General features: G+C 42.0%; 1 protein-coding gene across 5 annotated transcripts in view; it reads right to left on the minus strand.

Annotated features, from left to right (window-relative positions):
- LOC144934189 (tolloid-like protein 2) overlaps nucleotides 1-14,183 on the minus strand; it is a 172,870-nt gene that overhangs the window by 36,417 nt on the left and 122,270 nt on the right. For all 5 annotated transcript variants that reach the window (XM_078859758.1, XM_078859756.1, XM_078859757.1 and 2 more), the window contains one exon: nucleotides 1,798-1,913. In XM_078859758.1, coding sequence (XP_078715884.1) covers nucleotides 1,798-1,913 — 116 coding nt within the window. The remainder of the gene's footprint in view (nucleotides 1-1,797; nucleotides 1,914-14,183) is intronic.

Here is a 14,183-nt window from a genome sequence, read left to right on the forward strand (position 1 = left end):
AAATGAGGCAAACACAGCCAGTGGTTTTAAATGGTGATGTGTCACAATTTTCATCAGCATGGCCCATTTAAGCCATTTGTAAACAGTGTGAACCTACCTGCGTGAAGGGACTTCCGTAAAGTTCCCTGTAAAATCCAAGCATCACTTGCTTAGCTCTCAAAATGTGAGTTCAACACGTAGGCTTGTGATTTAAACTTTGTAATCCAGATGTCGTCTGTTTTACTGTATTTAAGCAAATCGGCATAATTCATATAAATCTTAATTTGAAGCTTTCGTGACTGCAGGAATCCATACTCTTTGGTTCTTTCGGTAAAGTCACGTAGGTAGAAAATAAAATAAACTCCTACGTGACTTTACCGAAAGAACCAAAGAGTATAATTCATATAAAGGCAGGTAATGCAATTCCCAAATATATTTGCTGAAACTAATTGTCACATTCGCAAAGATTTTCTCCATATTTTTATCAAATCAAAATTGATGTGGAAAGTGGTTTCAATAAATACGTGACTAAGGTCTTGCGTGTTCTTGTCTTAATCAACCGAGGCCTCGTGAAAATAACGTTTTCAATTGGTCCTTTTGAAAATAGATCGTTAAAGTGTACCAACGCTTTTAAAGACTACTGACAAAATCTGCAAAACACTTTTCAGAACATTACCTTCTTCATTCTAACTCGTTGCAACATCGTTAGTGGCCAAAATTTAAATATTAATGAAATAAAGCATGTATCGTGGTAAAAATTTAATGTATAACCATATGCGAGGCTCCGTATATAATTAATGTGGCCCATCCGATTTCTTGTGAATAGATTCACTGTGACACAGCCCCTCATTACGATACCCACACAAAAATAACATGAGAAATGTATAAAATGTTATTAATTTGAAAGTATATATATATTTTAAGTCTTGACTTAAAGCTTTCATGACTGCAGGAATTCATATTCTTTGGGTCTTTCGGTAAAGCCACGTAGATAAAAAAAAATAACTAAAATCAAAATCACGACGTTTCGATCGCAACACAAGCAACCGTCTTCTATCCACGTGGCTTTACCGAAAGACCCAAAGAATATATTTTAAGTGTTATGTCTTATATCCACAGATGAGGTGATTTTCCAAAATATCTACGGGGTTGCTATAAACGCTGGAGTGCAATGCAGCTGAGAGTGGGGCTAAGTGCCTGAAATTGCCAGCAACCCATGGAAATTAATGGTCGTTTTATGGTAAGTGGCCATGCATAGCCGCAGGTTTGCTTTGGCCAGAGAGCTGGCCACAGTGGAAGGGCTTCTTGTCCACCACTCCCACTGCCGCTTCACACGCATTAAAATCAACCAAACGCCAATTGTCACTTGCCAACTAAAATCTTTAAAGCATTAGCTCTGTCCCTCTACCCAGCTGTAATGCAGGGTGCAGTGCAATGCACGTGAAGGTTGATCCAACGTGCGTGGAGATGTATGTAGAACTTTTTTCGCACAGTACGTAGCCAACCGTGCTAATTGGTGGTGCGGGGAAGAACAACAAACTAAACACAAAAAGCAATTCTAAAGAAATTCGTTTTCAATGTAGATTATTTAAAAGTGCATAGCTCTAGTTACCTCCTAATATCGGAAGGAAGAGCATTCCAGACGGCCGCAGAAGCGCATCTGAAAGCGGTAATCTATTCTGTTTGATGGCGAGCCAAAAGCCGCTGTGAGGATGACCGGAGTTCGCGTGATGGTTTATGCTCCTTGATGATATCAGCAAGGTATTGTGGTTCATTTGTGGCAAGCACTTTGTTGTGTTATGAAATGGGAGCTCGCACCTTCTCGCCGGGAGTGACAGAGATCTTCCAGACGCAGTGCGAGTACGAGGGGTAGCCGTTGGGGAAGCCGGGTGACGAGAAGTTCCCCACCGATTCCTGCAACGTTTCTCCACAGGCTGCGACAACAACAAGAATAAGAACAATAAGTACCACCAAAGGTTCATTAAAAAGCCATTCTTTTGCGCACCATCTCAGCAAGCATCGACTGCTATTCACGGATGCTGCCGATGGAGCTCTGTGAAGTGGCTGCAGCAAGTATTGCATTTTTTCTGAGGTGAACAGGGCATTTTATTTTAGGAAAGTGGTGACCGTTTTTTTGTTTAATATTTTTTTTCGTCATGTTGACTTCATTGAGAAATATAGTTTTCATACAAATTAGTAGAAAGCAGGAACAGTCGTACCAGGTTTAATACCCCCTCTCGAGTCTTTCATAAAAAGATAACAGTCAAGGTTTCCCTCTCCAGCTAAAAACCTTCTAATGGAAGGATTTAATCTGCATATGTATTCAAAGCAGATCACTGGACATGTTGCATGGCCACTCTCTCAACATAACTGGTCAACCTTGTGCTCCATATTGATCACGTGGTACAACTCAGCCATACATTTTTTCATAGTTTTTGCCACGTTTCCCCGGGAATGGAAGTCCATCAATCAATCAACCATGCTAACATTTTGTTATGATAGAAGAAGTTACAGGTTCAATTCTCGGTCACAGCCGCTAAAAGATGAGTAAGCACATCCAAAATAAAATGGGAATATTGCTGAAAGGTAAATGAAGATCAACGTTGAGCTGTGGGGAGATCATTTGCGTCCAATGCCACACAATATACACAGGGCTAACTAATAACAGATATTTAACCAATGTAAATTTACAACAGCTGGATGTTTAAAATACATAATGAATAGCTGATTATCAGCAAAGATGTTCAAATCTGTGGGTAAGTGACTGTCTTGGCTCCAGTGTGATTGTATTTTACATATTATATGAAAATATAAGTAATTAATATCGAAAAGTAATTTGCACGTTTAAGTTTTGTGAAACACATATGGAACTATGACTCCATGCCAGCTTTTAAGTTAAAAAAAATATGTGAACAGTAATTTAATGAAAACTTTTTAAATGTTATATTCATTGCCAAATAACTTCTTGGTTGACATATTTTATCAATATATTTGTGGCCAAAAGCGTACTTCATTTTATGATCCACTTTAGCTTAAAACGTAAAATTATTATCATAAATAACACATTTATTCCATAAAGAATACACATTCATAGAACCTCGTTATTTTTTATGCTAACAAGGGAGTATTTAAAAGCATATGTAAGCAAATAACAGAGGAGAAAAATATCCCACTCTGAATGTTGGGGTAAAGTATTGTTATAGTAAGCAATGATTTCACCGTCTTTTTTTTATTTGCGTGTGTTTATGTTCTTATTAAAAAATAAAATATAGAGCTGACTTGCACCTGCACCTTACTTGTTTCTAGTGCCTCTTGCTCCGAATATTTTGTTAGAAATTAGTTTTTTTATTAACATCTTTTGTGCAATATTCCTGAAGCACCCTGTACTCGTTCTCTTCAACATCGATGTTTTTTACACTATGAGACCTCCTTTACCAGTGGCAAAATATAGTAATCGGCTTTTACCCTTTCAACTGGTACAAAAACTGTATTGTGGTTAATGCAGACATGATTCCTTGTACAAGGTTTCCGTTTGGTGTTTTAACATTTTAACACCTATACTCTTTGGTTATTTCGGTAAAGTCACGTAGGTAGAAAATAAATAAATAAATAAATAAATAGAAAATTCATCATATATTTTTTTTCTACCTACATGACTTTAGCGAAAGAACAAAAGAGTATGGATTCCTGCAGTCACGAAAGCTTCAAATCAAGATCTTAACACCTGTTTTGTTGCCATAAAAAAAGGGGAAATCCTATTCTCAGGCTCATACGAAGTTCAGAATCAATCGGCCACTGGTGTCAAGGAATGAAACTCAGATTGTTGGAATTTTTGAGCAACTCGCGCTAAACCACCACCGCTCCCCTGCTGACTTCGATGCAGACAGCTGCACATGTACGGCACCGTGACAAGTGCGAGTACAATTGGATGTTTGCGAGTACAATGCCTAGTTGAGGATCAATTTAGCCCATCATCACTTCAGGTTTGAAATACAATGTCCCCATGCTCGTTTGACTAGGCTGATATTTAGACTTTTGGCACACACATAGAGGACATCCATATAAACGAAACATCATAATTGCAGCCTTTTATGAATCAACTCTTGGAGGGTGGTCTCTCTACGCTGTGTCACTCGTGGGTGTCATTTGAGCATAAATCACGGTGCTGGTCAGTGCTGGTTTGTGAAGTTATACACGCATTACACAAAATACACAAAAGTGTGGTATTGTAAACTTAGAGGGCCAATTCAAAATGACACAGTTTCTTAGACCGCATCTCAGCCTGGGGCATGATGGCGTGGCTGTGCGTTTCGTTTGCTCTTGAGGGCCAAACGAAATGGATTCTAGCAGCACACTGCTGCCAGTGACATTCAGCCAAGAGGGACCCTTTTGAAAGCTCCCGGTGGTCAAGAGGTGCAAGATTCATCTTGCCCATCCACAGCTTACCTCCACCTCTCAACCCCTATCCCATTCCCCATCCAAGAGCTTCCCCCACCCTTTTGTCTGCTGACACTTGACTCCCTGACCAAGCTGCAATTATGAAGGCAGTGGCCCCAGGAGCGTGGGTTTATAGGCTGCCATTGTTCAGACTTTTGCTTTCATTGGCGCTGTGCTGACAAAGCCACTCACCCTGCTTCCAGCACAAAATATCCCGCACTTCAAAGCCCATTTAGCGAACACAGCCAACAATACGCACTCTGCCAAATTGCCTTCACCTTGGAGAAAGAATGTCATCTCCATGTACAAAAAAAAACTCCCACTCACTGTGCTATAATGCCCACATGCCACAGAGGTAGACAATAAAAAATGACCATAACCTGGTGAACCAAATGGCCATAACCTGACTAAATGTTCTCAGCCCCAAGTCTGCAAATCATTGGATTCAAATAGAAGATATATGTAGACCGATGACCAATACACATGATACTAAGTCACTGGGCAAGCCAGTGGTCAGTTGTTGCATGGATTTTTCTCCGGGTCCTCAAGTTTTTCCACCCACATTAGAAACATGCGTTCAGAGTATTGTGGCTGCTTTAAATTTCCACATGATAAGTCATTTCGTTGAGTTATCACTTGTGGCCAGCTGGCTTCTGAAAAAGAGCTATATAGCTCAGTGGGCCTTGCCTGGTAAAGTAAAAAATACTATCGTGTTTTTTTTATTTTGTTCACCAATGAACCGGTTAGTACAAATTCTACTGAACAGTTCCCACAGCAAATGACTAGGGACGTCATTAAACCAAGTCTGCTATAAAGCAGGTATTTATTACCCAGTGACATAATTCACATAATTCAGCCAGCGCAAGTAACTAGTGTTGTGGCTAAAATCTCAAAATTCAGAATGACGATATTTAACTTGGAAACAAAATCCCTTCCCCTGAAAGGGCTGGACAACCCTCTGAATGAGATGCAAAATATCAGAGGCCCCATCCAGCATAAATAAGACTGAAATAAAAACAAAAATCGTAATTTCAGCACTTCAAGTTTCAAGTTGTGCTGCACAGGAAGCAATGGAGAACATTTCCCATGCAACATTCATTATGAATCAGTGTTTCGAAAAATATTGGCCTCGCAGATCGAAGGCTGAAAAATCACCATTTTAAGAGTTGTTTTTCTACTCTTTGGGTCTTTCAGTAAAGTCTACGTAGATAGAAGAATTTTTTTTTTAAAAATCACGACGTTTCGATCGCAACACAAGCAATCGTCTTCAGGTGAAAAAATATAGCTACATTTCTTCCTGCCTCAGCAGTCCGCCTGCTGCATTTTTTCACCTGAAGACGATTGATGGTGTTGCGATCGAAACATCGTGATTTTTTAAAAATTTTCTATCTACGTGACTTTACCAAAAGACCCAAAGAGTATGAATTCCTGCAGTCACGAAAGCTTTAAGTCAATTGTTTTTCTGTGCAATCGTCTTGTGTTCCTTTGGCAGAATCATCAGCAAGGCTGGCAGCTCGCACTAAAAAGCCATAACGTCGTGCCCAGCTACATAGTCGTTCGTGTTACTGAAGGGGTGAACAAACCCCAGACAGTCTTAATTTTGGAGCTTTCGTGACTACAGGAATTATTCTTTGGTTCTTTCGGTAAAGTCACGTATAAATATAAAATAATAAATTAAATAATAGCAAACGACGTTTCGATTGCAACACAAGCAATCATCATCAGACATATAAGCAGACAGATATCTGTCTGCTTATATGTCTGTCTATAGTTTTCTGGTTAGATTTTTTGTTGCTATTTCATTTATACCTGATGACGATTGCTTGTGTTGCAATCGAAACGTCGTATGCTATTATTTAATTTATTATTTTATCTTTATACGTGACTTTACCGAAAGAACCAAAGAATAAAACCCCAGACAGGTTCGAGCAATCCAACGGCTCTTTGCAAAAAACATGCGTGAGTGCCCCTTGACTAGACTTATCTACATAACCGCTTTGTCTACATAAAACCACAATCTCTCCTTGGACTCTCATCTGGATAAAACACCAGAAATGCATTGCGTTGGTGATTTGCACTCTGCAGGTAATGAAGACATTGGAAATTGTTTGCCAAATATCAAGCTGAACGGGACGTTCTGAAACGGACGCTACATCTACTGGGCTAGGCCCTTGCCTTAAACCAAATCCACCCTAAATGCATCCAATCTCATCAGATATTGAAAGCAAAGCAAGAGTTGAGCCAGGTTAGTACTTGGATGGGTGGCCACCAGGGCTTTCCAGGGGCCACAAGGTGGGCAGAATACATCAGTGTTGAATGTCACCCCATGATATGCGTGCATTTATCTGCATACTCTAGTCTCCTCCCACACACCAAACACTCGCCAATGGTATTGGCAAACGTATCAATGCAGGAATGCCCGAAAAGGAAAGGCTTAAGACTCAATTATGCCTTCATGGATAATTAAAGGGCATTATTGTTCTTTATGCAGTGGCATTGTGGCACGCTGGTTAGCACAGCGCTCAAACCACCCAGCCACTCTGGATTTGATTGGCAGCCACAAATAACATCAGTGGTGAGGAATATCTGAACTGATATGGAGTCTCCACTTTACCAGCCCACTCTGACCAGTGTGGTGAAGTATGACTAATCAACCAACATGACTAAGACGATTTGGAAATACCTTAATCTATCAGTGGATTGACAAAGTTTGTTTTAATAGTATGATTGTTATACATGAAGAACAAGTTAAATGACTACCAACAGCTCGATTTATTTTCTGCAAATCGGGAACACCATTCTTTTTCTGTGCATGAAAAGTTGTTTTCATCCTAAGTAGTCGTCTGGGGATGAAACCCAGGATCCTAGCGGTGCTGGCTGGGTGCAAAAAAGCAGAGGATTAACCCTCTGAGCCATTCAGCCATGCTGGACCCATCACGCATGAAGTCTGACGTCTCTAGGCACTTGCCCCACCAATTTCCATGGCCCAATGCGAGGTCAGTTTCACGGGGGGCGGGGGGGGTCCTGCTTCAGTGCATGTTAGCTGTCCGGCATTTGTTATCTTTCCTTCTTAAATGTATTTAAGTGCTGGACAATCCCTGGCTCGAGTCCACAAGTGCTCTACTCCACTGTTGTTGTTTGAATTATAAAATAACACAAGCTGGAAGTGGTACAACCATCGCAAAAGCATGGGATTCAAGTCCAAGACCATGCAGCTAGCTCCCTTGACCAGCACAAACAACGTGGGTGCCTAAACAAACAAACCACCCTCAATTGTTAACTTTGGCCCGATCTATTAAAGAGAAAACCAACTAAAACAATTACCACGTTTAAAAGGCAACTAATTGTACGGGGCAATGACATACATCTCAAGCACAGATGTTACTGCGTATTGAAACAGAGCAAGGTCGAGTTAAACTTATTAAAGCCCATAATCTGGTTTTGAATGTGTTTTGCAAAGTCAATCATTAATTTGTCAAATTAATGGGAGAGTGCATTGATATGATGATGCTGCTTCTGCAAGGAGTAAATGGATGCAAATATAACATTGAGGATTACATTTTGAAGCAAAACAACTTGACTGGAATATTGAAACTTTGTGAAAAATATCATCAGTCTCCACTGCTTAGCAAATGAGAGCATCAATTAATGTTTACGAGAAATTCTACCACTGGCTCTACGCCACCAACAAAGAAAGCACCACCTCATAGTTAAAGACACTACATTTATACTTGGAATAGAAAAGCATATCTTGCAATGCAGAATCATCATATGAAATACAAAGTTAAAATATGTTTTCTTAAAAATGTTTACAAATGAATTTTTTAATTAACTGAAAGTATTTTCGTTGTTAGCAAATCTAGCACTGGCAAATTGGAATTTTCACGGTACATTCAGGAAGCCCTTTCAATCTTTAAAAGCTTCCATAAATCAACGTAAGCAATGCAAATTCCCTTATGTACAAAAGCAAAGATCTTAACTGCAAAGCTCGTTCACATTTTACTCCAATTGCATTTTCCTAACCCACATTTCAAATTTCATAAGCCACACTCATTCACCGTGACACAGTAAAGGCCACGGCTCTAATTTACAGAAACATAAAAGCTAAGCTTTCTAGGAATATATACGCGAACCACAAACTAAGCACCCCTTCAAAACCCGCTGAGCCACCACACCGCACACACAGTAATTACCGCGCTTCTCAACATCTCGTTCCCACCACGTCAAAAAGTACAGCCGGGTCTAAGTATTCGTGACCGCGCTAAACCCATATCTGAAGTGATCACCGTTCGTATAATCCACCATAAACCTCCAAGTCATGCCATCTCAAAACATAACGCAACGTTTACTTTCATTGTTTGCTGAATTTAGATCTATTGTATTGTGGGGTTTTTTTTTAACACAATGTGCTTTGTTAAATGTTTGGAGATACATACGTGGGGGATCAAATTCAAAGCTCCACACAGATAGACTGAGGAATACCGAGGAAAGCATAATTGATTTTGTAGATTTTTTCATGAGGTTCATATATTGGGATGCTGGCATTTTTACCATTAATGCATCATTTGAATTGCATCATAACACTGCATACAAATACCTGCACAATTCACATACAATATAACGTAATGGTTTCTTGACCAAAGACAAAAATCCCCCCAATAGCCTTAAAGTGCTGTTAGCGAGCACATATGAAGACCGATATGGCACACGAGAGGGTGGGTGGCCACAGCACGCCACCCGGCCGCCTTTGTCTGCCTAGTGGCAAATTTTACATACCGAATCAGTTACTCATTTGAGGCTGAGTCGACCTAGTGTTGGCCGTGAGCGGGAATCGAACCCGGATCACCGGGATCGTAGTGCAGCGTGCTACCCGCTTTCCTACCGCTCTCCAATGTATTGGACGCACGCCGAAGAAAGCAAAGTCTTTTGATTATCGGATTTCCAGGCCAAAGATAAGCAAGTGTTTGGAGGCTGGGCTCCAATGCACAGTTGCTGTAAGCGAGACGTTCGTGGCGCTGACAGGGAGAGCCAACACGGGGGCAAGCAACACTCTCAATCCTGGCAGAGCGCTGATCGACAAACGTAAACAATCCGTGTCCCCCACCATCGCCAGCATGGACACTTTTGCATTGTGCAGCACAGCTTGAAGGTCACAGGCTAAGATGCATGCGTTCTTTGTTTAACCACCCAAGAGTAAATTAAGCATATATAAGCAAAATTACTTTCTGGGTCTCCGCATACATTGCACATACATAGGAACGAGAGTTTGTTTACTTTAAACAAATGCTGCTCGTTATTTTGTTTTGAAAAGCCACGAGGCTGATGGACAAAAATAGAATTGTGTACAGATCTGAAGACAGAACGGAGTTTTTTGCGTATATTTGCTTTTACCCATGATGCTCAATGGCAATGCAGAATGCGTTAAGAGGAAAATTAAGGCTTGCGCTTAAATTTTATAAAGCACTCTTAAAGCCACGTGTACAAAGCTACAGGGTTGTTGTTTTTTTGCTGCACATGCACTTCACAGCAGATGGCAACACTGGTGATTCCCTGCATACACTGCAGGGCTTTGGCGGGAATTATTGACAGCATGCAAAATTAACTCCGTGGCAAATGCACGGACCAGTGGAACTACCCAGCAACCCCTGCAGAGTTACCAGCTGTAGCCACATAAGCGCGGTTAACCAGGTCTCACTTATGAATGAGACAGTTAATCCACAGTGTAAGCAAATGCCCAAGCACCATCCCTGTTTAAACATTCAATGGCATAGAATTAATCTCCATGAGTGGCTCTGAGCCAGTGATGGAAACTCCACACTCCCTTGGCAGGGGTCAGTCACTCCACAGTATGACTGTGGCAGATTTCCCACGGAGGTCTTCATTATCTCTCTGTCATGGAGGCCACAATGGAGCAAGTCAACGCATGTACATGTACAGCCCGTTTGGTCAATGCACTGGTGGCTGAGGGCCTCACAAATCCTCGTGGGCTGTCGGAGATTCTTGGCCATACTTCACCACGCCGGTCGGTTTGGATTGGTGAATGTGGTGGGAGTGCAGCAAAACCACGGATGTTGATGCCCTTGGCCTCTGCTGCCCACAACGACGTTTACAGCTCCGTCTTTAGTGGACACGAGCCACCCACTGAAGCACTGTCTTCCAAGATCAGACATGTTGCGGGTGATTTGGTCTTAGTCTTCCTATGCTGTAACACTGTTACAATTGTAAGTTGTTCGTCCATCTGCCTGTTCATCCGGCTATCCCTCAGCTGATTGATGGGCTGAGATGACATCAACGTGGGTTTGATCATTGCCAGGGGCCACATGGTTTCAAACAAAACATTCAAGCTCTGAAAGCTGTATTGGATAATGCCACAAAAAACACAGTTGGCAGCGATATACTAATCAAAACTGAGTGATATCCATCAATATGATACAAGTGCTTCTGGATGGTTTTTAAAGGTTTGTTCAGGTGGAAAAAGTAATTCCCTGCAGACGGGAGGCGAGATCTTTGTGGCTTTGGAACGATGACATTCAGATAATCAGGACACTGCGGGTTTGCCAGCAGGCTGATGGGGTCAGGTATAAGTCTTGGCACTAAGATATAACCAAGGAACAAGGTCGATCATACATGACCATTAATACAGAATTTAGTGAAAGAAGGTGAGGAAAGATGAAAGTTAGAATAAGGAAAGGAAAGTCAAGATTGATTCGCCATCTCTTGTGTAACGCCAAACATATTATGGTTGCCATATTTAAGGGTTAAGGTGCATTTTAGAAACTGTGTGTGAATTTGTAATTGTGCGAGGGTGTACGTGTACATTATAGGCTAAACTCTCTAGGAAGAATACCAGTACACCAACTGAATGAAGTTATATATATTAGCAATCCTCACCGATCTATTGTGACGAGTACTGGGATGAACATGCCGTATCCACGTCACTGACCCGAGCAGCTTGATTAACGCGTTGTCTTGTTAGAGAGTGTACGCTGCACATTTCTGGGAAACCGCTGCGGCCGGCACAATGGCTCCGTGAAGCCCTTGCCTTGTCTAATTACACGCTCCGGTGGGAGATGAAACAACGCTGACACCTCGGCGTTACTCTCCCACCGTGCTGCGTGCGGCTGCCAGAAACACGTCGACAAAAAAAAAGAAAACACCAGCACGGATCGAACATGGCCGCACGGCACGCGGTTCCAGAGCCGGTGAAATTACACCCTCTGAAATTACACCCTCTGAAGAGGTGGGCTGGTTGGCTCTGGAGGCTAAAAAGGAATTCAGAGCTCTGCGCTCGTATCGCTAAGAACCTCCCGGTTCAAATGTGGGTCTCAGCCACCTGCGGTTTAACTGGGTTCTCACACATATACTGTGTTGGTGTTCTCTGCGCAGTCACAAATGACTGCACCAAAACAACTATGAAGTGAACATTTGTTTTACACTTACTCTTAGGTTTTTTCGGTAAAGTCACGTAGGTAAAAAATTAAATGATTTTACTTTAATTAATTTTAATAAAAAAAATATATTTTTATTTCATTTTTTATTATTGCTGTATCACTTGATACACTTGATACAGCAATCGTGCTCTGACGGTTCCACCTGAAGACGGAAGCTTGTGTTGCCTCCGAAACGTCGTGATTTTTTATTTTACTTTTATTAATTTTAATTTTATTTTTACCTACGTGACTTTACCGAAAAAACCCTAAGAGTATGAATCCTTGCAGTCACGAAAGCTTCAAATCTAGAATTATTTTACACTTAACTCACACTTTCCAATGGTGAATCAATGCGTTTGATAAACTGAAATAGAATAAACTTGATTTGGAGCTTTCGTGACTGCAGGAATAACTTTTTGGTTCTTTTGGTAAAGTCACGGAGAAAGAAAATAAATTAAATCATTTGATTTATTGAGCTGTGTCAACATCCAACCAGAGTTCAAGTTGAAAAAGGGGTTTTTAAACACAAGCACATTCGTATACTGCTGAAATTGGTGTCAACCCGAAACTCTTATAAAAACAATTAGCAGACCATATATGCTAGCGTAATAGCTTAATTCTACACGGCTTTTAAATATCACAGGAGTTTTCTACATTTCCCAAATTTAAAGAAAAGTTCCTCACTTAGAGTCCTCACAGTCCGCAGCATCAAAGCGCCAAGGGCCCAGGGTCATTACCCACTAGGTTGCCAGAGACAGACTGCAACATTGCGTCGGGTCAAACAGCGCAAGTGTTTTGTTAAAGAACATCTGCTTTCCATCGGCAAACTTTCTACAAAGAGGCCCCCTTTATTTGATCTACCCCGCGCGGCCACGTGCGCAGGTGCTGCGCGGTGCTCGTTTTTGCTGCCGCTTGGCACGGAGAGAACACGGCATCATCGCAGTGGAAGGGCCACAGCATGGCCTATATAGGCCAACACTGAACAGCTTCGCTTTTGTTGCGCGCAACTAAGCTCAGCGCGCGAATAAACGACGCAGCGATAACGGCGCCCCTTTGTTTTCCCTGGAGGTTGTCCTCACTCGGTGTTGGACACAGCCAGTCAGGGTTAGACATTGCACATTTGTCTTAACCTCGGTGGATTGCTCACCGCAACGTGCGTGTAGTCGAGTGCTGGGGAGCGGTTTTATAATACCACCATGAATAGGCGAATATGTGTATCCTCCTGCTTATCCTATAGATGTATTTGACACTATATAAACCCAATATGCAAGGTAATTCCAGCGGACGGTTGCCCCTAATCCAAACAGCTCAATCACATCAATAAAGACATCTGGGTTAGGAATTATGGCCCTACCTGACACTATTCATACTACCAACGGAAAATGCAAATACTTTAATGATGAAATATTTTATAATGATTTATATTTTTAAAAATACATCATTTGACGGCAGACACCAGTGTCCTTGACAACAGCAGACCTCGTGCGCTGTGCGTTGTGCTAACGCCGATCCATTTCACTCAATTTCCCGAAACATTTCACATATCGCTAGTTCCTTATATTTTCTGTGTTAAATAAACTAAAATTGACCCCAAAAAATGGTTGTAAATATCTCTCGAGTTTAAGACCTCCACTGAGTTCATCAGTTGTTCAACATTCTAACACGTGTCCTTTTCCACCGAATCAAAGTTGTGAGAAATTCCTGAAAGTGACGCCACATGTAAAACACATGTGGCTGCTCTTTTTTGTTTTGATAACAATGCCGCGTTTGAACAAACAAGGTAAGGAAATGCAGTTAAGCTACAAAGTGAACTGCGGAAGACGGCAGCCCATTTACTTCACTTCCAATTTGTCAATGTACCTCACCCACAGAGGTCCCCCAGATTCTCAACAACAAAAAAACGTTAAAACACGTGCAACGCTTTGGAAGATCCCATTGCCAGCCACGGCAAACTTGCGTAACGAACCTTCCAATGAATAGTAACAATGGCGTGTACGGTCAGAAATCACCTGCAAAACCGTAATACTGGTAGGAACCTCCTGGTTACACCAGCCCACAGGGGATTATTGTGTCCGTCCGTCCGTCGTGCATCCAAAAATGGGAGGGGTGGGGCTGGGTGGAGAGGGGAGGGTGGGGAGGGTCTGGGTGGGGAGGGTGGGGAGGGGCTGGGTGGGGGGGGGCTGGGTGGGGAGGGGCTGGGTGGGGCTGGGTGGGGGGTGGGGCTGGGTCAGGAGGGGCTGGTCACCCCGTGGTGCCCTTATAAAACTCAACGTTTAACCTACTCACGCCGGCTTGTGCCCGCCCTCACAGTCGGGCATATTTGCGGAATACACCACG

The sequence above is a fragment of the Lampetra fluviatilis genome, chromosome 9, assembly GCF_964198595.1.
Source record: "Lampetra fluviatilis chromosome 9, kcLamFluv1.1, whole genome shotgun sequence".
In the NCBI taxonomy this organism is placed as follows: domain Eukaryota; kingdom Metazoa; phylum Chordata; class Hyperoartia; order Petromyzontiformes; family Petromyzontidae; genus Lampetra; species Lampetra fluviatilis.